At 58.3% G+C, this 25590-nt stretch overlaps 1 protein-coding gene across 8 annotated transcripts in view; it reads right to left on the reverse strand.

Annotated features, from left to right (window-relative positions):
• ARHGEF10L (Rho guanine nucleotide exchange factor 10 like) overlaps positions 1-25590 on the reverse strand; it is a 159048-nt gene that overhangs the window by 100874 nt on the left and 32584 nt on the right. For 6 of the 8 annotated variants that reach the window (XM_045998622.1, XM_045998620.1, XM_045998627.1 and 3 more), the window contains one exon: positions 5489-5568. In XM_045998622.1, coding sequence (XP_045854578.1) covers positions 5489-5525 — 37 coding nt within the window. In that variant the 5' untranslated portion in view covers positions 5526-5568. Of the gene's footprint in view, positions 1-5488; positions 5569-16398; positions 16421-25178; positions 25200-25590 lie in introns of those variants that run through there. The other 2 variants (XM_045998623.1, XM_045998621.1) reach the window with 2 other exon arrangements.

Genomic DNA, 25590 nt, shown 5'->3' on the forward strand with positions numbered 1-25590 from the left:
TCCTTCCTCAACCTAGGGATGGACAGAACCTCAGGGGTTCACTATGCCATCCCCCTACTTCATGCCAACCCGCTCCAAAACCAAAGGCAATGTGGCCTGGTTTTAAAGGTCTGCAAAGCTGGGGCACACGGGTGGCTCAGTCAGTTAAGCGTCTGCCTTCGGCTCAGGTCATGATCCCGGGGTCCTGGGATCAAGCCCCGCACTGGGCTCCCTGCTCAACGGAGAGTCTGCTTGTCCCCCTGCCCTTCCTCTCTGCTCCCCTGCCCCTCCTCCCCCTCCTCCCGGCTCCTCCTGGCTCCTCCACGCTCATGTTCACTCTCTTCCTCTCAAATAAATAAAATCTTTAAATACATAATAAAATTAAATTAAAAAAAGAGAAGTCTGCAAAGCTGACTGCCCCTTCCGTCCCACTGTAGCTCACGCCGCAAGATGCAGAACTCGTGCTCTGGCCCTTCCTGGGCCCCTCCCAGCTGTGTGGCTCTGGCCCATCCTGGGCCCCCTCCCAGCTGTGTGCTCTGGCCCTTCCTGGCCCCTCCCAGCTGTGGCTCTGGCCCTTCCTGGCCCCTCCCAGCTGTGGCTCTGGCCCTTCCTGGCCCCTCCCAGCTGTGGCTCTGGCCCTTCCTGGCCCCTCCCAGCTGTGTGGCTCTGGCCCTTCCTGGCCCCTCCCAGCTGTGTGGCTCTTCCTGGCCCCTCCCAGCTGTGGCTCTGGCCCTTCCTGGCCCCTCCCAGCTGTGGCTCTGCCCCTTCCTTGCCCCTCCCAGAGGTGTGCTCTGGCCCTTCCTGGCCCCTCCCAGCTGTGGCTCTGGCCCTTCCTGGCCCCTCCCAGCTGTGTGGCCCTTCCTGGCCCTTCCTGGCCCCTCCCAGCTGTGGCTCTGGGCAAGTGTCTTCACCTCTTGGCAGCTTGGTTTCTCCCTCCACAGACCGGATAATAAAAACGCACCCGCCCCGTATGGCCAAGGAGAACACGAACTGGGAAGTAGGTCGCGGTTTCTCCACACCGCTGACTCTGGGGCCCCGGGGTCTTCGTGGTGGGCGTCCTGCAGGATGGACAGCAGCATCCCCGCCTCTGCCCATTAGAAGCAGGTACTGCCTCCGGCTCTGACAACCACAGGTGTCTCCGGACATTGCTCAGTGTCTCCTGGGGACAAAATCACCCCTGCCTGGGAACTGCCCAGGAGATGCAGCCCTTGGCCGAGGGCCTTGGGTGTCCGCTACACACAGTAACACCTGTTCTAAGTAAGGTCCCTCCCAGCCGGGATCCTTGAAGCCTGGCCCACGTCTATGGGCTCAGCCCCCACAGGTGCTCAGAGCTGGAAGGAGGAGTAGGCAGGCAGGAAGGTGGATGGAGCAGACAGACAGAGAGCTGGATGGAACAGCTGACGGACAGACGGTTATATCCCACACCAGCAGTCTCTTGGACTAGAAAAATCCAATCCCTTCCCCATAAGGACCTGGGATTTTGCAGAGCAGAACATTCCAGGTGCAAATGTATCAAATTCACAAAGCCCCTTCCCCAGCTACTGGAATGCAGCTGAAGCCCAGAGCTCAGGCTTCCTCCCCACCAGATGGGGGTCTCTGAGGTGGGGGCCCCCCCTCCTCCTGGGAGCTCTGGGGACAGCTCAGGCCAACATCAACAGGCAGTGATGTGGCCAGCAGCTGAAGCTCCTTCCCCAGGTCAGAGACACAAACCCTGGTTGAGAGGGTTGAAATGAGCCCCACACAGCTCCTGGTATAAGCCTCACGACCACCCCCACCGGACAGACAAGGCCACAGAGATTCAAGCAGCAAAGTGACACACCACAATCTTGCATCGAGTGCGCGGGGAACCAGCTCAGAGCTCGTTCTGTCTTCATTCATCCTACATTTTCCACTGAGCCCTGCTGCTTCCAGGAGCTGGCTGAGCCCTTGAAACCAGGCCCTGAGATGATGAACTAATAAAGGAAATCCAGGGGTTGAGTTGGAAGCTGGATTAATTGTTTTTGTGACCTACGGGGGGGGGTGTCGAATCTTCCACTGCTCTCCCCTCACTCACTCCACAGCAGCCACACTGGTCTCCCCGGTGCACTGTGAACTGAACGTGCCGGATGTACTCTGGCCTCAGGACCTTTGCCCCTTCCACCCTGGGGTCCAGAATGCTCTTCCCCAGGTATCTGCTCCTGCTCTCACCTCCTTCATTTCTTTACTCTAGGTCATCTCCAGATGACCAAAACAGCCCACAGAGACACCCTGGGACTCCCTGATGGCCTTGCCTGCTCTACTTTTGTCTATGGCCCTCGTCAGTGGTGATGGCCCACACTTTTATGCATTTTACTGCGTCCTAAAGAGAACGTGAGCTCGTGAGGGATTCCCGTCTATCCTGCTCACTGTTACACTCCAGTGCCTGGCACAGGGTAGGCACACGGTAAGTATCTGCTGAACACACACCCACACATGTGCGCACACTCCTGTTCTCATGCCTGTGGGTTGTGGTTTTATTATTTTTTAAAGATTTCCTTCATTCATTTGACAGAGAGTGAGAGGGAAAGAACACAAGCAGGGGGAGCGGCAGGCAGAGGGAGAAGCAGGCTTCCCGCAGGGGCCCAACGCAGGGCTCGATCCTAGGACCCCAGGATCATGACCTGAGCTGAAGGCAGACACTTAACCGACGGAGTCACACAGGCGCCCCTGTGGGTTGTGGTTTTAAAAGTTTAAAAACACTGGAGCAGCGGGGTGGCTCTGTCAGTGGAGCATCCAACTCCTGGTTTCGGCTCGGCTCAGGATCTCAGGGTCCTGGGATCGAGCCCTGGGTCAGGGTCCCCACTCAGCAGGGAGCCTGCTTCTCCCACTTTCCCTCTGCCCCTCTGCCCAGCTCCCTCTCACAGGCACATGCTCTAAATCTTGAAAAAAAAAAGCAAAATAAGTTTAAAAATGGTGGAATGAGACTACAAAGTCCCCACCCACTATTTTCTTGACACCACACACAGACGCACCCTGACCCCAGGGGCCTCGGTACCCTTGGTTCCTCATACTTGAATCGGCCTGCGTCGCAGTGGGGACCCCGTGTGCCTGGCCAGTATCAGGTCAGACCAGCAGGCTCCAACCCCCGCTCTCCTAGATGCCGACCTATGAACACGGGGTCTCAGTAGCCCCCTGGCTGCAGCTTCCTGACATATAACCAGGACAGGAATAGCGACCGGCTCTCCGGTTCGCTAGGAGGCCCAGACAGGGGACAGGAGGGAAAAGGCGGAATGAGTGAGTGTGAGAGAGCCAGTTGTGAGGCCCGTGCTCACTGATGATAATGGTCTGGCTCATTGTCAGGGCCACAGTGGTGTTACCATTATCTTTGTTATGCTTACGATTCTTATGATAACTGCCGTGAGTCCGAGCCCCGCCCCAGGCTCTGGGGGAAATGCACTGGGCTTCCCAGGCACAGGCCTGGCCCACAGAGTCCCCAGCCACGGACTGTGTGCAGGGACACCAGGCAAGACGGTCATGGTCATAGTCACGTCTGCATTCAGGGGACTGTTCCCAGCAGGCCCCGGGGCCAGGAGGTTCAAAGAGAAGTAAGACGCGGCCCCTCGGTGTCAAGGAGCTTACCGCAGGGCAGGGCAGGCAAATATGGCAAGAGCCTGGAACCCCAGGGCCTGAGCTGTGCCCAGTGACATCTGGGGGCTTGCGCTGGCCGGAGGTGGCACAACGCTGGGCACGGGGCCGCCCCTGCACAGAGCCTCACAGGATGAGTAAAGGTCTGCCAGGCTCACGACAGGGGCTGGTACCCCAGGCTGCAGCCACAGCAGAAGGGGAGAACACGCAGCCTGGGACCCGGGGGAGCCGAAGACATGATAAGCAAAGAGACTGGCAGCCATAGGACCATGAAGAGGTGTTTGGGGGAGTTTGAGTTTTACTTGGTAGGGCCGCAGGAAGCTCTCAGACCATCAGCAAATGGCAGAAAGCCTGCAAGCACATGATACCAGCCAGCAATATCAGATACGCCGAAACAAGAAATGTCAGATGTTTGTTGAATGGAACCGAGCTGATGTAATCATAAGGTCATTTTGTTCTCACTTTTTTTTTTTTTAAGATTTTATTTATTTATTTGACAGAGAGAGAGATCACAAGCGGGCGGGGGGGGGGATGTAGAGAGCCCGATGGAGGGCTTGATCCCAGGACCCTGAGATCATGACCTGAGCCAAAGGCAGAGGCTTAACCCACTGAGTCACCCAGGTGCCCCTCACTTTTTGGTGAATAGGAGAAAGGGTGCAAAATGCCCACAGCAGCAGGAGACAGAGCAGGGAGCCTCCTGGGACCCAAGCCACAGTCACACATCAGGAGATGCCCTTGTTCCCCGCTTCTGAGACTGGGCCCTCCAGACAGGGCTCCTTATCAGAAGGAAAAATCAGGAGGTCCCTCCCTGGATAATTGAGAGCTGAACTGAGCCCTTCCCACCCATCTGGACAGGCGGCTGGACCAGAGCTGGCCCAGTCCGGGGACAGCCAACCCAGAGGCAGGAGACCTGAGAAGCCACCCGTGTGCCGTGAAGAACGCTCCACTGTGCGGGTCCCTCACCCTTTGGAGAAGAACACAAAGGCTCAGGGAGGAAGCGGCCCCTCCTTGGTCTCCGCCCCGGGCTCAGAGGCCAGCATCAGCCCCCGGTCCTGCGACACCCACAGGGATAACAGCTCCCGTTCATGGAGCGATTGATTACCACACGCCTGCGCTTTCTGTATGGTTAAGCCTTGCGACAGCACCCCAGAGGGTGTCATTACTGTCCCCATGTTTATGGGTGAGGAAGCAAAGCCATGCAGACACCAAGTCGCTCGACTAAGTGCACAGTGTCGGCGGCAGGGCTGGGCGGGTGGAAAAGCCTTCACTGGCCACCTGCCTGCTCTCCAAGCCCCCAGAGGATGATCCAAAGACAGGTGGCCCATAACTCTGACAACCCTGCCCCGCTGGTGACCTGGTCCTTCCCCTCAACCCTCGCCACCCCCAAGCACATAACACTCCTGTTGTCACGTCTATGGGTTGTGCTCTTAAAAGTTTAAAATCTCCAGGGGCGCCTCGGAGGCTCTGTCTGTTAAGCCTCTGCCTTCAGCTCAGATCATGATCTCAAGGTCCTGGGATCGAGCCCCGCATCGGGCTCCCAGCTCAGTGGGGAATCTGCTTCTCCCTCTCCCTGCCCCTGCCCCTGCTTGTGCTCTCTCTCTCTCGCCCACTCTCTCAAATAAATAAAATTTAAATTAAAAAAAAAAAAAGCTTAAAATCTCCAGGGGATCTCAGGTAAAGAACCACCCCTCGTCTACAGCCTCCTCTTGGAGAAGGAGATTATGACTTCCATGTTGCAGACAAGGAAACTGAGGCAGCGGGAGGCAGTCACCAGCTCAAGGGGGCACAGCTAGCCAGTGGCAAGCGGGATTCACAGGCAGGCTCAGCCTGCTCCAGAGCTAGTGTCTGCCACCAGCCCCGTGGCCCAACCTGAGGAGGGCCGCGCAGGAAGCCTGGGGTACGGTACCTGTGGCAGTCTGTGGAGTAGGGCTGGAGGAAGCCATCAGACAGGGTCCAGCTCAAACCAGCACCGTTCCAGCCGCTCGCCTGTGGAAAAAAGGCCAGAAACCTAATTAGATGGAGTTCAAGGGCAAAGTTTCAACAAGCAGAGAGGGGTCATTGGCTCACAGTCTGTGCACTCCAGCCCACCCACTCTCCCACGCCTTCCCCAGCAGCTGCCGGAGCACAGGAAGGCGCCAGAAAGGGCCCAGCCCCCATCCCCCATAAATCATTAACCCGGAAAACCAGCAACTGCAGAGCTATAACCCCATCTTCCCAGAAAACCCGTGCCACCACACACCTTCCCTTGGCTGAGTGCCCAGAGACTCGGGGACCCTGGTGGGCCCGCTAGATAACCCCCTTCCTCCCTTCTGGCTTGCAGGTGAACTCCAGCCCCAGAGGTCGGGTTTATGCTCCAGCCTCTGTGTTCCAGAGGGTGGATCACGCCTGAACTGTCATGGATATGGCCGAACACATCCTCGTTCCGGCCTCCCAGTGACCACAGCTCCCCAGAGTCCGGCCCCTCACACCAGCCCCGCCTGCAGCCCCACCGAAAGGCATTTATTCTCTCTTTGTCTCTCCCCATCCAGCCCCACCGGGTTGGCCAGCTGGTGAGGGGCCACTGGCCCTGGCACATGGGTGTATAGGAAATGAAGGGATGCAGAGAGGCAGATGGCCAGAGATAGGGACAGAATCCCAAAGCTTGGACTGGGAGCCCAGTGTTCCCTGGCCTCTAAGTGGGGGCATCACCAGCCTTGCCAAAAGTCCCGGCAGTGAGGGAAAGGCTCTCCCCACTCATTCCTGGCACCCCTCATCCTGCGCTAGGGGCTCTCCTTCTAGGCCTTTCTGAGGAAAGGAAAGTCAGTCCTGGAGGGAAAGCACGAGCCCTCCAGTCCAATCAGCCCCTAACACAAACTGGCTACATGCCTGCTTTCCTCTCCAATCCTAAAGCTTTTGTTTTTTTTAACTGGCTTCCTTAATAAACATAAAACGCATGTAAATGGCAATTAATTAATAACAGCAAGCATTCCCATGGCGCCTACCATGGCTCAGATGCTATTCTCAGCACTTTACAAATATTAACAACTATTAATCCAAACTGCGAGAAAATGAGGCCCAGAGTGGTTAAGTTGCCCAAGATCACACATCTACTGAGTGGCAGAGCCGGGGTTTGAACCCAGGCCTTGGGCCCCCGACACCATGCTCATTAGGTCATCACGCTCTAGGGCCTCGCAAACCCCAGACGATTTAAGAGCGCCCAGTCTGCCCCAATCCACCGAAACGACTGCCCTCACTAGGTCCTTAGGAGTCCTGAACGTTCCACGAGTGTCCTGCTTATCCCTGTACCTGCATCCCTGTCTTGTTTCCCACTTGGGGGGGAGGGCGCACTGCACCTGCTGTGATTCGCTTGCTTTTTCCCCCACCACCCCACCCCCCCCCGCTTGCCTTTTTTTTAAGCTTAAGAACCATGGTGATGAGTTCACACCAGGACGCAGACATCAGCCTCACTCTTCTGAACGGCTGCGTAGTGCGGGGATTTTTTTTTTTTTTTCTTTTTGGATCCATCGTAACTGATGTAACTCTACCACTGGACGCCGAGGGGTCCCCAGGGTTTTGATGATCTGAATAAGGCAGTGACTCACGTCCCCCATACACAGGGCCTTGAGCAAATGGACATGAGCCTCTAGGGCACGTGCCTGGAAGTGGATCGCTGGGTCAAACAGAATGCAATTTGCATTTTGGTTGGACGCAAATCACTTTCCACTACATAGGGGACGGTACCCTGTAGTCCTGAACTCAGAACTGTCAAGACTAAAATTTTATCTTCGGCAAAGGGCTTTGGGAAACAAACGAAAATGTCTGCAAATTCCCTCACAAGTCGAAAGATCCGACAATAGCCACACAGCCCTCCTCATGCAGGGCCCCTTCTCCCTGGGGCTCATTTGGAACTACTGAGGAAAGAACAAGGAGATTGATGCCCATTTTACAGGAGGGAAAAGAGAGGTGCCTAGTCCCAGCCCGTATGCAAATTGCTGCTCAGATACAATTTTTTGATAATGCAGAAACCCAGGATCCTTTCCCTCCGGGCCAGAAAGCTGTCCTCCCCTTTTTCTTCACCTTTTAGGGTTGATTCCTATCCCCTGTTCTGAGCCCAAGGCTTTCCCCAGGAAGGAAGAGAGACTCCACCATGTATGGAGCCCAGAGCTTTACCTGCCTTACTGCATTTACAGATGAGGAAACCAAGGCACAGAGAAGGAGGGATCTGCCTGAGGTCCCAGAGGCAAGGGAACAGGTGACAACAGGGGGATTCAGCGGGAGCCTTGGCTCTAAGTCCTTCTCTCCCTCCTTTAACCACACCGCCTCTCTGGACTTTGGTGTTGGAATCTGGGGGCGTCTGCTACAGGCTGATCTGGAGCAGTGAGGTCTCTAGGCAAGGACACAGACCCGCATGCCCTGTGCACGTCCATAGCCCTGTGGTCACCATTTGTACACACGTGCCCCTAGCCTCAGAAGGGTGCTGGGAAGGGAGTAGGGGTCTCTAAGGGCAACCATCGCCACCACTAGACACCCTCATGGCCCAACAGTTAGGAGATAGTTCAGGCTATCTGACACCATGTGGGTCTCCCGACTTGGGAGCTGTGACACCTTGGATGAGTCACTTAGCCCCCATCTCTGGGCCTCAGTTTACTCATCTGCAAAATGGGGACTAATAGGTAGATACCTCAGGCACCTGGATGGCTCAGTCGGTTAAATGTCCAACTCTTGGGATGCATGGGTGGCTCAGTCCTTAAGCATCTGCCTTTGGCTCGGGTCATGATCCCAGGGGTCCTGGGATTGAGCCCCGCATCAGGCTCCCTGCTCAGCAGGCTCAGCAGGGAGCCTGCTTCTCCCTCTCCCACTCCCCCTGCTTGCGTTCCTGCTTACTCTGTGTGTCAAGTAAATAAGTAAAATCTTTTTTAAAAATGTCCAAGTCTTGATTTTGATTTTGGCTCATGTCATAATCTCAGGGTCATGAGACAGAGCCCCATGTCAGGCTCTGCGCTGGACATGGACTCTGCTTAAGATTCTCTCTCTCCCTCTCTCTCTGCCTCAACCCCACTCTGCCTCACTCTCCCTAAAATAAAATAAAATAAGTAAAAAGTAGCACCTCACCAGGTTACTAAGACAATTAAGAGTAAACACGTGTAAGGCTCTTGGAAGGGTCCCGGGTCACACTGGTACGTGCCCCATGCTGGTAGGTGGCCATCATGAACCCTCCTAACACAGGCTGGAGTCTCCTCTCCACCAGCAGGTGAGCTGAGTCTCATGAGTATCCTCATCTGTGCAAAGGGGGTCCCACCACCTGCCCCAGGGGGCTCCCAGCAGCGTACCTAAGGCCAACCATGCAACACCAGGAGGCTCAGTCAGTGCCAAGATGCCCGCCCTTGAAGCTCTCAGCACCAAAACGGGAGACAGCAGCGGGGCCCTGTGTGTGGATTCCATACCCTGGAAGGGGAAGGGCCCCGGGGACGGGAGGGAGGCTCATGGAAGGACTTCATACTATGGGGATCTGGGGAAAGCGGCCTGGGGCAGCCAGACCCACCTGCAGGCTGTGCTCTGTCTCTCCTCTCAGTGCGACCTCAGCCTCTCACAGCCTCAGGCTTCCCCTCTGTAAAATGGGCAGGACGGCTCCCGTGCAGACCCTCCCCCAGGCTGCCACAAGCAAAGAGCCAGGTCAGGGGCGTGAACGTGCTTAAGCAAACAGGGGCAGTCACTTGGCTATTTCCTTTTTTTTTATTTTTTTTTTTAAGTCTTCCTTGAGCTAAGCATGGTCTGGCGTTCTTAAGGTGGGAGTCCGAGCAAGAAGGAAGGTGTTGTGATGCTCCCTGAAACGAGGGTCTCTCTGAAAAGGCTCGTCCTGCCACGACAGTCTCTGGCAAAAGACGCCTTTGAGCTGGTGAAGGCGAGCCAGTGGGAAACCGAAGGGAGCCCCCAGAGTACAGAAGCCACGCGGACTGAAAAGTGCACAGAGGAAAAGGCCCAGAAGGAAACCCATGCAGACGGCAGAGGTGTTGGGCTCAGGTGAGCATTATAAGAAAGCACAATAAAAATAACTGTTCCTGGGGTGCCTGGGTGGCTCAGTGGGTTAAAGCCTCTGCCTTCAGCTCAGGTCATGGTCTCAGGGTCCTGGGATCGAGCCCCGCATTGGGCTCTCCGCTGAGCGAGGAGCCTGCTTCTCCCTCTCCCTACTTGTGATCTCTGTCTGTCAAATAAATAAATAAAATCTTTAAAAAAAAAATAAATCCATTTTTTAAAAAAGAACGTTAAGGCAAAAACATCATAGCAGGTCAGAACCAGGAAGCCTTTACACTGAACAGGGCTCTGTCCGGCTTTTCAGGTGCGGAAGCCGAGCCTGGGAGGGAAGGGCCTGCAGCTCTCCTACTGCAGAGGCGGAGACCCAAGGGCAGCAGGCAAAGGGTGGGATCTGCTGCGAGATCTGAGTTCCAGTCCCAGCTCTTCCGCTTCCCGGCAGCACAGCGGACACCTCCCTTCCGAGCCCTGCCGCGCAGAGGTCTGTGCCGGTGCAACGAGGCATTTCACACGGAGAGCGCTCTCGGTGAACACCGGCCACGGCTAGCTCCATGACGTTCGCTGGCCCGAGCCTGGACAGCAGGGTCATGGACAACTTTTTTCTCTTGAGGGTCAGCTCTTGGAAAACAACCGCCAAGACAGGCAGACTCCCTGAGCAGTGCTCCTTCCAGCAACACTGGGCAGAACGGCTAGCAGGAGGCTGTAACTTTTCGGCCACGTTCAGGCAGAGCGAGAGACAGAGGAGGCAGGGAGGAAGCCCCAGCTCCCAGGCTGCAGGGTGGGCCCAAGTGGGGTCAGCTCAGTGATCCAGACCACCCAGCTAGCTGAGGGCAGCGGGCAGGAGCACCTCCCTCCATCCTCCGCTGCCCTGCTCACTAGAGCAGGTATCTTCCCAGCTCTGATTTAATCCCAGAGCTTATCAGTTCCTCCTCCTTCTAGAGTTCAAGGTCCATCCAGCCCAGAGGCCCAATGGGAAACCCTGTGCCAGCCTGCACCTGCCCCTTCTCCCAAGATCACCTCACTCCAAGCCATCTCCCACTCCTAATCAACAGAGTGGCCCCAGCCCTCTTTCCTGGATGAAGCCTGAAGATCTACTCCTGGAAATCAGGGAGGCTGCCCCAGTCAGGCCCAGAGTTTGAGGATGGGGAGGGCTGGCCTCTGGAGCAAGAGGTTAGTGGGGGAGGGGAGGGTGGGCAGGGGTCCAGACAGGCAGAAATGCAGTCCCAGAAGCTGGGGAAGCAGCAGGTGTTGGCCTATCCAAGTCAGGCAGCCTTGTTGCAGGAAAGGAGACTGCTGGAGACAAACAAGAAACAGATTCTGGCCCACCTACCAATCTCAAACCTGGTCTCAGAGGCAGCTGTGTACATCTTCTGGAAGCCAAGAGAAATGTGTGGGACAGGGGAGCAAAAGCCAGGGCTTGGGCTGGTCAGGACCAGGACTCCTCCAAGCAACCAGGCCTTCCAGATGTTTCTGCGGCTTTTGGCCTTTTGTCAGACCCAGGGCTGACCTGCCCCCAGCCCCCTGCAGTCACCATGAACATTCCACAACACAGACCCTCAGACTCTCCTTGTCGCCTTCGGAATGAGGTCTAGGACCCAAGCAAGGCCCTCAAAGACTCGCCTCTGCCCCTCTCCACTGCCTTCTCTCAGGGCTCAGCAGCTCCCAGGCCCTCCCCGACTGGAAACTCTGCTCCAAGCCTCATGAAGGCTCTTCAGGCCCATGACCTTGCCAACCTGTTTTACATTCCTGGATCCTTTTGCTCGGGCCATTTATTCCCTTCCGGGTAGAACTCCCACTCACAACCAGCAAGCAAACTCCTACTTAACCTTCAAAACCCAGACCCAGTTTCTCCTCCCCAGATTCATTTCATGAAATGGTTCCCAAAGCTGGCTGTGATGCTTTAAAAAAAAAAAAAAAAGAAAGAAATACATGTATCCCAAGCTTATGACTCTGACAACTCAGGATGCAGCCAGGGAAAGTCCATTTTCAAAGGGCCCAGTGATTCTGGGACACATACAGCCCTGATTATAACAGCCAACCCCCTCCGTGGATTCTGACTTCATGTCTGTGCCCGGAGCACCAGCCCACACGCAGGACAACAGCCCCTCAATGGCACTGAGTTAAGCCCAGAAGCTAAGAAACTTCACCTGCTTGGAACCTACTCTCTGTGGAACCCATGGGGCAGGCGTGTCCCCAGGCCTGGGGCAGCTGTGGCTATTGGGCTTCCTGCCAGATGTAAAGAGAAGCACAGCCCAGGTGGGAAGCGGGAACCCCAGGCCCCTCAGGTATCTTCTGCCCTGTGCAGAAAGACCGCCAGGACCAAGGGGGAAGGCAGGGGGAGGGGCAGGGAGGCAAGCCGTGGACGGAGCACCCTGTGGGAGGGGGACCACCAGCTACCGTGTGCACACCAGCAGGCCGCCTGCAGCTCTGCCCTGGGCGCAAGGGGTTGCCTGCTGGAAGCCCCAGACGCAATCCTGGAGAAACAAGGCCAACTCCTCCAAGGAAACACCAAGGAGCTCCAGCAGGAGGCGAACATCTGGGAGCCAGAACCCAGGACAGAGACCCGTGAGACGGTAAGAAGCTAGTCCCCCTCTGTGCCTCCCGGCCTCAGCTGTCACTTGCAGGTGTAAATGAAATGACATCTGACCACGCTGGTGGGGTCTTACTCCATGCTAGCTCCCTGCCGGGTTCCTTGGGCTCTTTGAGGACCCGCATCCCATTCTGCAGACTGCCCCACTGAGTCCAGAAGGACCGCCCACCAGACTACCGGCCCTGTCCTCTGTGACCCTCACCAGCCCTGAGGCCACAAGGTGACCGTCTCCTGACGCCACTCCACAGCGGTGCAGCGAGCATGCTGAACAGTGTCCTTTTGTTAATTTAATTTGCCCAATCGCCGAGGCGGAGTCTGAGGGAGGCTCCCCCGCCACACAGCTCTGAGCGGGGAGTCCCTGTGAGTGGGGGAGCCAGGGCAGGACCCCCGGGCTGGTTCTAAACAGGATCCCCAGCATGGAGTATGTGCCGGGTAACACGGGGTGGGTGAGAGAAGCATCTTCCCTGCCCCTCCCCCGCCTCCCAATGCCAGAGGGACAAGGAAACCAGCTCCCCCAGCCACTAGACCCCAGGCCACTCCATGGGCTTTCCCGGTGGCGGTAAGGGGGAGGAGGGGCTACGAGGAGCAACCTCCAGACTGTGGGCAGGGGTGAGGCTTGGTCAAAGGCTGAAGCCTCGGACAATGGAGGCTCTGTCCCAGCCCGGAGTAGGCGTGCCCACCCCCTAACCTTCTTCCCCCACTGACTTCCTAGGCGTGCCCCTGGTCCATGATCTCCAGGCAGGACAGGTGGGGAGCAGCCCCCAGGAGAAGGCCTCTGGGCAGAAGAGCCCGCCCACTCGGCACCCCTCCAGGGGCGATTCCTGGGGGCTGTTGCCTGGGAAACCAGAGCCAGCCTGGAGAAGCTGCCGGACCATGTACATAAACAGGGCTGCCCAGACGGGTCCCCAGTCCCCTCCCTCCTCTCACGCCCCGCCACCTCATTAACCGCTCTGTCTGCAGCCCAGGCAACAGGCTCCAGGCTGAAGGGCCAGGGGCAAAGCCTCCTACTACGGGCTGAAGTGTCCTGTCCCCACCCCTGGAGGGTGCTAGACCCTCAGCCACGTCCTGGGTGGTCCACATGATGGGGCCCCACGGCCCACAGTCAGGAGGCCTGAAGGGGGCAGTGTTGATTTTGTGCTACCCCTTCACCCTTCCGAGCCTGTTTCCCCAGAAGCCCCCTCGCGAGCAATTTAGCACCAGCATGGCTCCAGCCAACTCATTCTAGCAACACGGCATTTCCACACTGGAACCAGACCTGAGAGGTGGGCCTGCTCTCCCTTTCAGATGCGGGAAGCTGAGGCTCACACTGGCAAAGCACTTGCCTCAACTGCCGCGAAGCACAAGGCGGGACCAGGAAAGGAAGGTCTGACTCCATGCAACCAGACAGAGCTGATATAGGGGAAGGATGGAACGTCCAGCCTGCAGGAAAAGCCCAGGCAGGGGCAGAGAGGCCAGAAGAGCTGGGCCTTCCAGGCCAGGGCACCTCCCCGGGAAGGCGGCCAAGCCTGCAGGTGAAAGCGGGGTGGGGGGAGCAGGCAAGAGGCGCGTCCCAGCCACCCACCCCCGGCACGCAGGTGATGCCAGCGGCAGGGGCCAGGATTGCCCGAATGGCTCCCAGCCGCTCCACAAGCTGACCTAAAGCCTCAAGGAGAGGGGATGCTGAGGCCTGACTGCTTCCCCACCAGACACCCAGGTATCAGGTCGCTGCCCCAGGAGCACCCGCGGTCCCTGAGTGGCCTCAGGCACGGTGAGACCAGGGGGACTCACAGCTTGGCAACATCAGCTTCTCTGGCATTCCGAGTCCCCCTCCCTCACCTCCGGGGACTCAGGCTCCCCTGCTTTCACGGTGACGAGCTTGCCCTTCCTTGTCCCCATGCAACAAGCGTTTCACTGCACACCTACTGCCCGCAGGGCCCCAGCTCAGCCCGGGGACAAAGGAACAAAGGAGAGGCCCAAGTTCAGGTCTGTAGGTGCACCTGCCCAGCAGGGGGTGGCCCATGGGACACACCGGGAGCATGAATTGCGGGCAGCCCAGCCTGCTTTGCTGACCAGGAGCCCAATGGACTCTGGGCCTGCGTTTCTTTCCAGATCAGAACCTAGGACCGGGTTTCTGGGGTCAAACCGTATTCCAGTCCTGGCTCTGCTACTTGCTAGAACCTGCTTAGCTGAGTCTGCACTTGGGGGAGGGAGGTATCTCGGCTTTGGAGGAGGGATGAATAAGGTAAGGAGTGCTGCCTGGCACAGGCAGGAACTCACCAGAAAGCACGGCTCATTACTGAACAGGAGGCAGTGGCAAGGAGATCAGAGGTCATGGACAGAAGCTGACCCGCAGCCACGACCCCCTGCACACCAACAGCCCTGGCTCTCCACCCTCACCCCACCACAGGGCTCCAGGGGCTGGAGCAGAGGGAGGCGCCCCAGGTCCCGACTATCCCCGGTAAGCAACCCCCTCTCTGTTGGGGTCTGTGCACTGCTCCCTTCCCCAGGCTGTGCAGACTGGCTTCCACGAGCAGAGAATTTGGGGTTCAGTCAGGGAGATGGCTTCACATTACTGGATACCAACATCACCCCAGATGGGCCATGTGCCTCCTACTCCCCATTCCAGGGGCTCAGAGACCCACGCCTCTTTACCCCATGGGCCTTCAGATGGGGAAGCGCCGGTACCTCCCGACTTAGACACACGGACCCCACTTAGACAACATGAAGGACCCTGGACTCTGAGCCAATGCCAGGAGGAATCTGGGGGCTGGGGGTGGGAGGAGGATGTAAAGAGAGGGGTGTCTTTCTGGGGAGAAAGAGAGACAGCCCAGAGACACCTCGGCTCCCCTGTCCCGGATCATTCCCAGCCAACGTAAAGATGGCACATGACTGCTCTTCTTAAGGATCAAACGTCCAAAAACCTCACCAACCCCACAGGGCTCAAGCCACCACCAGATTCCCCTGCTCCCCTTGTGCAAACATTGCCTGTGCCCCCAGTCCAGGACCCCCCATTCTCTGCTGAGCTATCTAGGTCGCGGTGTGGGGGTGTCTGCCCCCACGGCTCCGAGATGCCAAAGCCAGTGGACGTGCCTGAACCCCATCCCCCACTTCCCACAACCCCCTGGCTGCTCCCCTTCCTCTGGGACAGCGGCTCCCACCCCACCCCCTTTCCTCCCGCGGGGCCCAGTGGGCCACTCCCGGGCTCAGGACTCTGATCAGACTGGAAGATGCCTCCCTGCATGCAACCTCGGCTGTTTCATGGTTTGGGACGCCTTCTCTGCAGGGCCCCCCCCCCCCCCCCACCGCCTGACCTTCCCTGGAACTCCATCCCGGCTTCTCCCCGCACGCCTGCTGGGCGCATCTGCTCCATGGTCGGCCAGGCATCCTGAAGTCAATACCCACACCAACCCTCGCCCACTCCCCGACTCCTCCCCGCCTCCCAGCTCACCCGATGCCCAGCCTGCCAGGGGCTGGGGCTCAAGCCTCCGCCTCACCTTGACTCCCCCTCTCTCTCACCCCTGCATCCCATCCCTTGGCAAGCCTTGTTGGCTCTACCTTCTAAGCCCGTCCAGACTCTGACCACTTCTGGCCACCTCCCTGGCTGCAGCCCTAGGCCAAACCATCACCACCTCTCATCTGGACCATTAAAACAGCTCCTGACCAGCCTCCTGCTTCCACTTTCACCCCCCATCCCACATGCTTTGTTCTCCACACAGCAGCCCAGTTATACCTCTGCTCAAACCCTCCAGTGCTTTCCTACCCCATTCAGAGTGGAAGCCAGGGTCCTCACTTTTGGCATGGTGTGGTCCTCACTACCTCCCAGACTGGAGATCCTACCTCTCCCCACATAGCATCTCTACCCCAGTCGCAACAACTATGGTGCAGCTCCTCACACACCCACACGTGCCCCTACCTCAGGGCCTTTGCACTTGCTCTGCCCGGAATGCTCTTCCCCCAGACATACACATGGATGGCTCGGTCACCTGCTTCAGAGCTCTGCTCAAAGACAGGCCTTCCCATCCATCCTCTTTGAAATAGTACACACACATCCCCATCACGCCGCTGCCCTATCTTCTTAGCATTTAACGCCTCAGGGCCCCTGGACATTTCCACTGTTTCTATCAGCTTCCTCCCACTAGAATGTGCACTCAGCCAAGGTGGGAGCCTAAGCATTTTGTTCACTGCTCTCTCCACAGCCCTGGGACAGTGCCTGGCACACAGCAGCCCTCAACACACACCTGCTGAGTGAATGAAGGGATCCCTGGTCCCACGCCGGCCCTGGGCTCAGTCCCACCACTGCTACTGGGGGTGCAGGGGAGTGGGGAGAAGGTGGCCGAAGCCCGTGGGGTCCCCACTCCTGGGCCTGTGCCTCCTCCTCTCTGAAATCAGCCTGTGGCCAGGACCGCTCCTCCCAGGAGAGCTTCACAAACAGATCCCCTGCCACGCCGGGCAGGAGGCGGTTCCCCAAAACCAGTGTGGGAAGAGGTCTGGGGCCAACGCCAGGGTGTGATCAGGGAGGGGTGGGGCAGGGCTGGAGGAAGGACTGGGACTATTTTTAAAAACTCACTCCCAAAATGACCATGTTCTTGTTCTGATGAGTCAGAAGCATGTGGCCAGGAGAGGGGACAGGACCCCAGGGCCCCAAGGGCCGCCCCCCTCGGCCGCTCTGGCAGGCAGGTGCACACAAGAGTCTTGCCCATGCAGGCAGATGAGCAACCCGGGCACACGCTCAGCTTTCCAAGGAAGGATAGGCAGCTTCCAGCTGGGGCCGCAGAAGGCGAGGCCAGCGCCGCTGCCCAGGCTGGCTGGCCACAGGGAGCAGAGAAGGCCTCCCTTTCAAAGCCCACTAGGATCCAGTCTGGCTCCAAGTCCCTTTCTTCAGGCCCAAGCTCTGTCTCTCTCAGGGAGGGCGCCGTCTGTTTTGTCCCACAAGAGAGGTCTGGGCAGAAAAAACCTCGGCAAAGTCAGAGCTAAAAATACTCAGCCCACCCGGCCGAGGCAGGGCGAGCTGGCCAGGCAGCATCTGAGGCCGTCCGGAAACACAAGCCGTGCACAGGTCCCAGGGGACACGAAGGCCTCCACGGCACAGCCCAGCATAGCTCGGGCTGAGCTCTCAAAGCCACCAGCACTTCAGTCCTAATCTTCCCCCACCCTGCCCCACCCCCCTAGCAATGTGCCTCTTCCAGCCTATCTCTGTTCTCCCCACCTGCGAGGGGGCGTCAGAAATTTGTGTCTTCCTGCCAGCTCCACCAGGGAGCGGGCCATCCCATGAGGGGGCAGGATCAGCCCCATTATACAGATGAGGAAACTGAGGCTCAGAAAAGTAGAGCGGGGGGTGCCTGGGTGGCTCAGTCATTAAGCCTCTGCCTTCAGCTCAGGTCATGATCCCAGGGTCCTGGGATGGAAACCCACATCAGGCTTCCCTCTCCCTCTCCCACTCCCCCTGCTTGTGCTCCCTCTCTCGCTGTGTCTCTCTCTGTCAAGTGAATAAATAAAATCTTGGAAGGAAGGAAAGTAGAGCAATTTGTCCGAAGTCCAGAAGCGCCTTGATTGGATCCAAGGCGTGTCTTGGTCTTTCCCTGGTGCCAGGCTGCCCCTCCCTCCGCAGACCAGGAGGTCCAGCCCACCCCCTCGCATTTAACTACACACCTGGGAGGAGGCGCTGCCTGGGGCTGAGGGAAGGGAGCAGAGAAATTGGACTGGCGTGGGGGGGGCGGGGAGTGCAGGGAGACTGGGGGATGGTGTCAACCACGAAATGGCTTTGCCCTGAATCCCGCTGTCCTGGGCTGGAGTCTGCCCGGGGATGGTGACCCAAACAGGAAGCTGGTTCCAAGCACCGGTCCTCCTTCATTACCAGCTCAAACAAGATCCAAACCCGTGCTCACCAAGGCAGTAATGGGGCTCTTTGGAACAGGTGACTCCGATGCAGCCCCCAACCCTGCCCTACAAAAAATTCCCAAACACCCTCCTCTCAGTGTGCCTGCCCTTGGCTGGAACCATGAGGGGCGCCCTGAGTGGCGAGCCCACCCCGCCTCCATCCCGCTCCCAGAGAGGCGGCCACCTGCCCGGGGAGGGTGAGGGGAACAGGGTGCCCTGCGATACTTGGGACTGCTATTGCTCTAAAGCAGTCCCTGGCCCTGTAGGGGCAGGTGGGGGTCCTCAGGTGCCCCTTTTGCCACCGTTGTGCCCCACGTATTGTTTTGAGGAGCATGGCCTCTGGGATCAAACCTGGGGGGTCCCGACTCTCCACTTCCTCACTGTGACAGTGAGACTGATTCCCCTGCCCTGGTCCCTGGCCCCCTCTTCAGCAGGAAAACCACAAGAATCCCACCACAGAGGGCTGTTTAAGGATTAAATGAGATAACGGTGCCCACAAGGGCCTCACCAAGCGGCTGGAATACAGTAGGTGCCCAAGAAATGTTTGTTGAGTGAATTAATGCACAACGACCTCCTTCAACATGGGACAGCAGACCTGGCCCGCAAGGACGGGGCCCCAGTGGAGATGAGGTCCATGCAAGCAAGGCTTGTGGGGGGGGGGGCAGCCTCTCCGGCAGCATCTGACCCTGCTGCAGCCCCCACGGAGGGCAAAGGGTGCCCAGTGCCGTGCCCCGGGACAGCCTGCTGCCCGCCTGACCCTGAAGGAGACACACAGCTGTAGAAGCCTCCCCGCCCAGCCTCCACCCGCCTCCCGCTGCTTTTCAAGTGAAGATTCCAGGAAATGGGGTCAAAGTCAGAAAAGGGGAGGATCCCCAAACCCGACAGCCATACAAAGTTCCCTTAGTTGGTGTGAAACGTGGAAACAACCAAAAGTCGGTGCGGGCTGCCAGGGAGACTTTCCAGTTCCCCGAATCCGAATCCAAATCCCTGGTCAGGCGGAGGCGGGGCCTCAGAACTGGCTGAGAGAGACCTTTTGTGGACAGCTCCCGGGCGGGGCTCAGCGCTGCGGAGAGAGGCGAGCATCCCGACGCCTCCTTGGCGCGCTGCATCTCAGATATATTCTGCTAAATTCAGGGACAACAGTCCCCATCCAGGCCATAACTTACAGTGACCCCAGCCTGCCCAGGGCTGCCCCTCGGCACAGGGTCAGGAGTATCTTCAAGTGACCTACAGAAAGAAGCGGGCCTGGGGAAATGGGACCCTGGCTCTGGTTCCTGCCTGCAACTCGAACCCCACGCAGGTGCTCACTGCTGGCCAGAGGGACAGATGCAGGGACAGCTGGCCACTCCTTGCCAAGACTGAGCCTTTGCCAGACTCACCCAAGGCTTGTCCGAGTGGCCCGGGTATTGGAGAGGACAGCGACGCCTTCTCCTTCCAAATCAGGACGCGCACCAGGAAGTGAGTGGCGGAGGTCACACGCCTACACATGTACCATCGTTGTTACAGTGAAGGTCTCCGGGCCCCACCCCCTCACTCTGGGAATCTTGGAGATCAATAGCGTTCAAGGGCAGGGGGTGGGGAACAGAAAAGCTCGGCTTCATCTCTCTGGATCCCTCTGCCATCCAAAAGCACCCCTTAATCATGCCACAAATATTTACTGAGCTTTCTGTATGCCGGGCACCATGGAAATTTCTGGAGATTTGCTGATGGGCAAGACTGGCTTGGTTCCTGGCCTCCTGAGTGAAGCCCATAGTGCTGCAAGGAGGCACATACCACACTTTACAAACCCACACATCACCACAAACCAAGATACTGTGAGGTGAGGGAGACGTTTCAGGGGACAGCCGCCCATTCTGACTCTCCTCTCCCAGGACTGACGCAGGTCCCGTGTCCTCCAGGTGGTCATCTGGTGACCTGCCCGACATCACAGCCACACAGAGCCGGGCACACCCAGACCTGGTGAGGACCGGGTGGCTTCTACCAGAGGCCCTGGGCTGGGTGGCCTGGACCAGGGCATGGAGCTGCTCCAGCCACAAGGGCCTTTCCGCCTCCCCGCGGATGTGTGCGCTTTGTGCCAAACCAGATCATGTGTCCGGCCAAGGAATACAGGATGTTGGGGGCACTTCTTTCCTCTTTTGATTTTTTTTTGTGGGGGCGATGGTATTGGATTTCAAAATTTCCATCCCACCTGGAATCAGGCGGTTCTTCTGACGGATCCATCTAAGGCAGCTTCTCAACTCGGGGTGACTTTGGTCCCCCTGGGGAATTCTGGCCACATCTGGGGACATTCTGGTTGTCACAGCTCAGCAGGCGCGGGGGGAGCTGCTGGCGCCTGGCAGGTGGCGGCCAGGGCACAGCTGGACCTCCTCCAGGGCACAGAATTACCTGGCTCGGGGCCAACAGTACCAAGGCAGAGGCCCCCAGTTTCAGGGCACCTGGTCAAGTCTTTAGAGGATCTAGGGCAGATACTGGCCTGCTAATGCGGCCGTCATTAGTCACAGGAACACAAAGACCAGAGTTGTTGTCGCCGGTCTCCATGGCAGGTAATGCAGGCTACAAGCCTAAAGACACTGCATCGAAATGCTATGGTACCAGGACTCTGTGGCTCTTCGCCACCAGGCTGCGGGACAGAGACCACAAACTGCTTCGCTCCGCGTCTCCTGCACCTGGCCCGGCCTCTGGAACATAGAAGCTGGGGTAGAGGGAGAGGCGGAGGGAGGGACAGGGCAGACCGGGACCTCTCACAGCAGATGCCTCTCCTCCCTGGACACGAGGCACCGCTGTTGGCACCGAGCAGCCGCCTTGGCCTTAATAAAGCAACAACCAGCCTGGGAGCTCTCAGAGGCCAGGGACTGTGCCCCACTCCCCGATGTGCCCCCAAGCCCCGTCTGGCGCACGGTCATAGCCCAAACCTCAACGCTTACTCATCGGTGCCTGCTCTGTGGAGCTCACGGTCTGGCGGGCGGAGGAGAACGGAGCAGGGACGACTAGGAGACACCAACAGAGCTGCTGGGGTGGGGGGGGGGGGGTCCTGGGGGGCTGCGGGAACTCCTGAGAAGGGCCTGAACGTAGATGGGGAAGGGGGTGCCTATCCATTGATTAATGCTCAATGGACAAAATCGATGGGACACATGGCAATGAGCGCGTCTGAGCAGAAGAGAAGGGAAGAAGGTAGGAAGGGGGCCTCCCGCGGGAGTCAAGGGCTTGCTCCTCTCTCCCCAGCGACCAAGCCCAGACCCTCACTCACCCACGCCAAGCAGTTTCACACAGGTGGAGTCCAGGGCCCAGGCCCTGGGCACAGACAAAAGGCGACAGCTCCTTGGGCTGCCCAATGCCACCAAGGAGCACTGAGGTCAGCGTCCCAACACCTCCCATTCACTAACCACTCACGAGAGGCCCAGAGCTAGCCCGAGCTCTTTACTCCTCTCATTACTTCGTCTTTACAACAACCCGCAGAGAGAGGCACTGTGACGATCATCCTCATTTACAGATCAGGAAACAGAGGCGCAGAGATGGTAAGAAAGTTGCCCAAGGTCACATGGTCAGTGATGGGAGGGCTGCGATCTGAACCCAGGCCCGCTGGCAATGGGGCCGTGCCTCCGAGCTCCCTCATTCCTCAGCCACAGGCCAGCCGCCAGTCTGCTGGGCTCCTGGGCTGCCTGGGACAAGCCCCGGGTGAGCAGACAGGACCACAGGGATCCCCGGGAGCCCATGGGAGAGGAGAAGGAGGAGAACTGGGGGGACTAGCCGACTAAGTGCTCTGACCCAGGGCCTCTGGAGAGGGATTAGCCACACTGCCCCCCAACAGAGCCCCAGCAAGGAGCCCGTCTGTCTGGGTCCCAGCCCTGGGCTCCCAGAGCATCCCAAGGCAAACGTGTTAAGTCCACTGGGCGTTCTTGTCTGGATCCACCCAGCAGCTGAGGGAAGGGACATATTCCTATGAACGTCTGGGTTCACCCGGGCCCATCCGGCTACCACCCAGGAGAAGGCCCCCAGGCAGGAGCGGCCTAAGATCCAGGTCCTGCTGCGCCAGCCAGGGAAGGCAAAGCCAAGTGCCTGCTACTACCTGAGCAGGCCCTCCGACCCTGCGCTGTGGCTGAGGATGACCATAACCTCAGTCCAGGCCTGAAAGGACCCCAAGGCTGGCGGCATCACATCCCCTCCTAACCCAGCTCCTTGAACGAGTGCCCGCCGGTCCGAGCAGGAATTCATGGCCTCAGTTATCCCCAGGGCCCCGCGGCCTTAACCCACGACTGTTTCTGCATCGAGCATTCTGTATTTTCCCACACTCCATCGCTCTCAAGGGAGGGGTCGCTGAGCGTGAAAGGCAACCTGTCAGCAAGCACAAAATCCCTTTCGGGAGACCCTGACAAGGGGGTGACTCAGAGCACGGGCTTTGAAATCCAGCAGCCTGGACCCCAAATCCGGACGCACACACACACACCCCCACCCCCCGCACCATGAGCGGCCGGAGCAGATGTGTGTCCTGACCTCCCTAGGCCTCAGTTTATCCATCTGCAAACTGGATGTGACGCTGCTGAGATCCGATTAAGCAACACGCGCACTCACTAACTCATTCAGCCCACGTTCAAGAAGCACGTGCACGAGCCCAGCACTGTTCCGAGTGTTTGGGAGACATCAGTGGACAAACAAGGAGAAGTCCCCTGGCCCCGATGGGGCTCACTGAGCCTAGCGCCTGGCCTGGGACAGACTGGGTATTCCATACGCACCTGCCCCTACCCTGGGCCTCAGTCACCATCCCCCACCACGCTCTAAAGGGTCTAAAACCTGTTCTTATTCTGTCCTCTGGAGTCGCTCAGAACAAGGCCCCTCCCTCCTACATAGGACACCCTCTTCTGTGAGCCGACCCTCCTTCCCCACATCAATCACACCCCCACTAGGATGTGTTTCTGGTGCCACCAGTTCCAGAAACACCTCTTGGGTGCCCACCGTATGCCGGGGATGGACGACTCTAGAATATCACCCGGGGCTGCATTTCCTTCTTGCAAAGTTCAGGGCATACGTGGGAACAAGTCAGCCTCAGTGACAACCAGGGACACTGGCTCATGTCAGCAATGTCCACAGAAAATCAACTCTGTTTCTCTAGAAATAGTGTCCCGCTTTCCTGCTGGCGAGCATGAAACCGACCTGACAGTAATTCACCCGAAATCCCAGCCTCTGCTCTCACGTACCACCACTCCTTAGGTCCCATTCAAACCCGGAGCCCTGCGTGCTGTTTCATGTGCCTTTTCAGGAGATCTCCGATGCTTCAAGGTCCAGATCCAGGTCCCCATGTGAGTCCCCCGCTCACTCTTGAGCCCTCAAGCCCAGAGGCCGGTGGCTGAGTCTATTCACTGCTCTGCCTGAAACATCTAGTACCATAACCTAGCATCTAACAGGCCTTACTAAGTGCTACTTGGATTGAACTGAGTAAGAAAACGGAGGCTCAGAGAGGCAAGGTGACTTGCCCAAAGTCACACAGTTGGAGACCAGGCCAGCCAGGTCTGCACAGCTCTGATGCCTCCCCTCAGCCTCCCTTTGAGCTTTTACGTACTTGGGCCCATGCAGCCCGGCCACTGTCAGCGGGGCTCTGCTGGGACAGCCTCCCCAGGGCCAAGTCACAGGCCTTCCAGGCCCCAAGAAAGGACAGATAAGAGAGCCACATAGACCTTATTAGGGAAAAGTAAAAGAAAATAAAACAAAAAAGTCTCCTGGCAGAGGAAGGGCCAGTCTAGTGAACCACGTGACGCAGAATATTCTGTTCACAGCTGGCTCAGGGGCAGGCCAGAGAGGCAGGGAGCCCGAGAGCCCCAGGGACTAGCCCCAGGGACCAGCCCCAGGGACTTGCCCCCGGCAGCTGAGGACGCAGTGCAGCACCAGCATCGGGTGGGCCTTTGGCCGGGGGTCAGCCTGGTCCCACCCCCAACTCCCACCCACGCAGAGCCAGTCACCTCCTCTCCCGGGGTTCTGATTTTCCCCGGCTGCGAAAACAGCCAAGGGCCACACTGGGGCTCCCTCTGTCTGAAGGGCCTCAGTGGGGCGGGGCGGGGGAGGAGGAACAAGGGGAAAGCCAACATCTCCCTCTCTCTCCAGCCAGTCTTAGCCCCCACACTGCACCCCCACTGTGGAGCTGGTGGCCCCTTCTGCCCCATCTGCTGCTGCCCACAGAACCATCCCCATCCTGCTCCTGGCTCCCGGCATCACGGGGAGGGGGGCGCGGCTTCCGCTCACCCTTCAGTCCTCAGAAGACCCCCACGCGAGGGGCTCACTGAGCACCTGCTATGAGCTCGTGGCTTGGCCCATACCATCTCCCGCCATCCTCACAATGGCCCTATGAAGCAGGAGTTACAATTCCCATCTTCCTGAGGGAGCCTCTGACCAAGGCAGGCAAAGGCTTGCCCGGGATCACACAGCTAGTAAGACACGGGATTCGAATCCAGGGTCTGAAGTCCCAAATCTGTGTTCTCATTCTTGCTCATGTGACAGTACCAAGAGGACAGAAACCATGGCGGGGCCCTCAGTGTCCCCACAGGGCCTCATACCCGGTCTTCAAAGGAAGCCTTGCTTGGCTGGCCAGCAGGAGACTCCCAAACACCAGCCCGGGCCCCAGCAGAGCCCCACATGCTGCGAGCAGAGGGGGCTCCCTGCATGCCCACGGCACCCCTGCACTCAGGAAACCTGGGCTGGTCCCGCCTGCCAGGGACCCCAAACCACCTGTCCCCACTTCGCAAAAAGGGAATCTGAGGGCCAGGTTCAGAGGAGCCAGAGGGCGCCCCTCAGCCCCCGGGATGGTCCTAACAGCAGGAAGAAACCGGGTGTGGCAGGAAGCATGGGTTTCGAAGACAGACCCTCCCATGCCAACCCCAGGACCATCCCATTAGCTGCGTGAAGCGGAGCAGGCCTCCTGCCTGCTCTGTGCCTCAGTTCCCTCCTCGCTGTAAAACAGGGCAGCCCCTGACCGCTGGACAGTAATGGCAATCGAAGGCTGCCGCCTGCCTTAGAACAGGTGCCCTTCCTTCCCCTGGAGGGGACCTGCTTCTCCCGGCCAGCAGCTCGGGGGAAACTCAGAACCTGGCAGGCCTGCAAGCAGCCCACCCCAGAGATCTACATTCAGACCTGGATTTGTGCGGTTAATATTTACCTGCTTGAGACCCAGATCTCCGTGGTGCATCAGAATGACTGAGTCACTCAGCCCTGAGAGCTCAAACGAAGCTGGAACGTGAGGTGGGAGGCACGAGGCCGAGCCAGTCTCTCCAGGGCACCCAGATCCAGCCTGGCTGGGGGAGGACAGACTTTCCCTGCCCCCAAGAACCCTTTGCAGACCAGATGCAACCCTCTGCCCTACAGCCCCCCACTCAGAAGACCCAGAGCCCCGGTCGCAGGACGATCCCAGGAACCAAGGAGGCCATGCGAAGGGGAAGGCCGGGGCCAAGAGAGGTGGCCTGACAGACTTGAGACTCGCCCCCCAAGCCTGTGGGCTGGAGAAGTGGCTGTCCACACCACAACCATCAGATGGAGATTTCACTCTACCTGTCTAGACCTGGGTTTTCTGA

This window comes from Meles meles, chromosome 1, assembly GCF_922984935.1.
Source record: "Meles meles chromosome 1, mMelMel3.1 paternal haplotype, whole genome shotgun sequence".
In the NCBI taxonomy this organism is placed as follows: Eukaryota; Metazoa; Chordata; class Mammalia; order Carnivora; family Mustelidae; genus Meles; species Meles meles.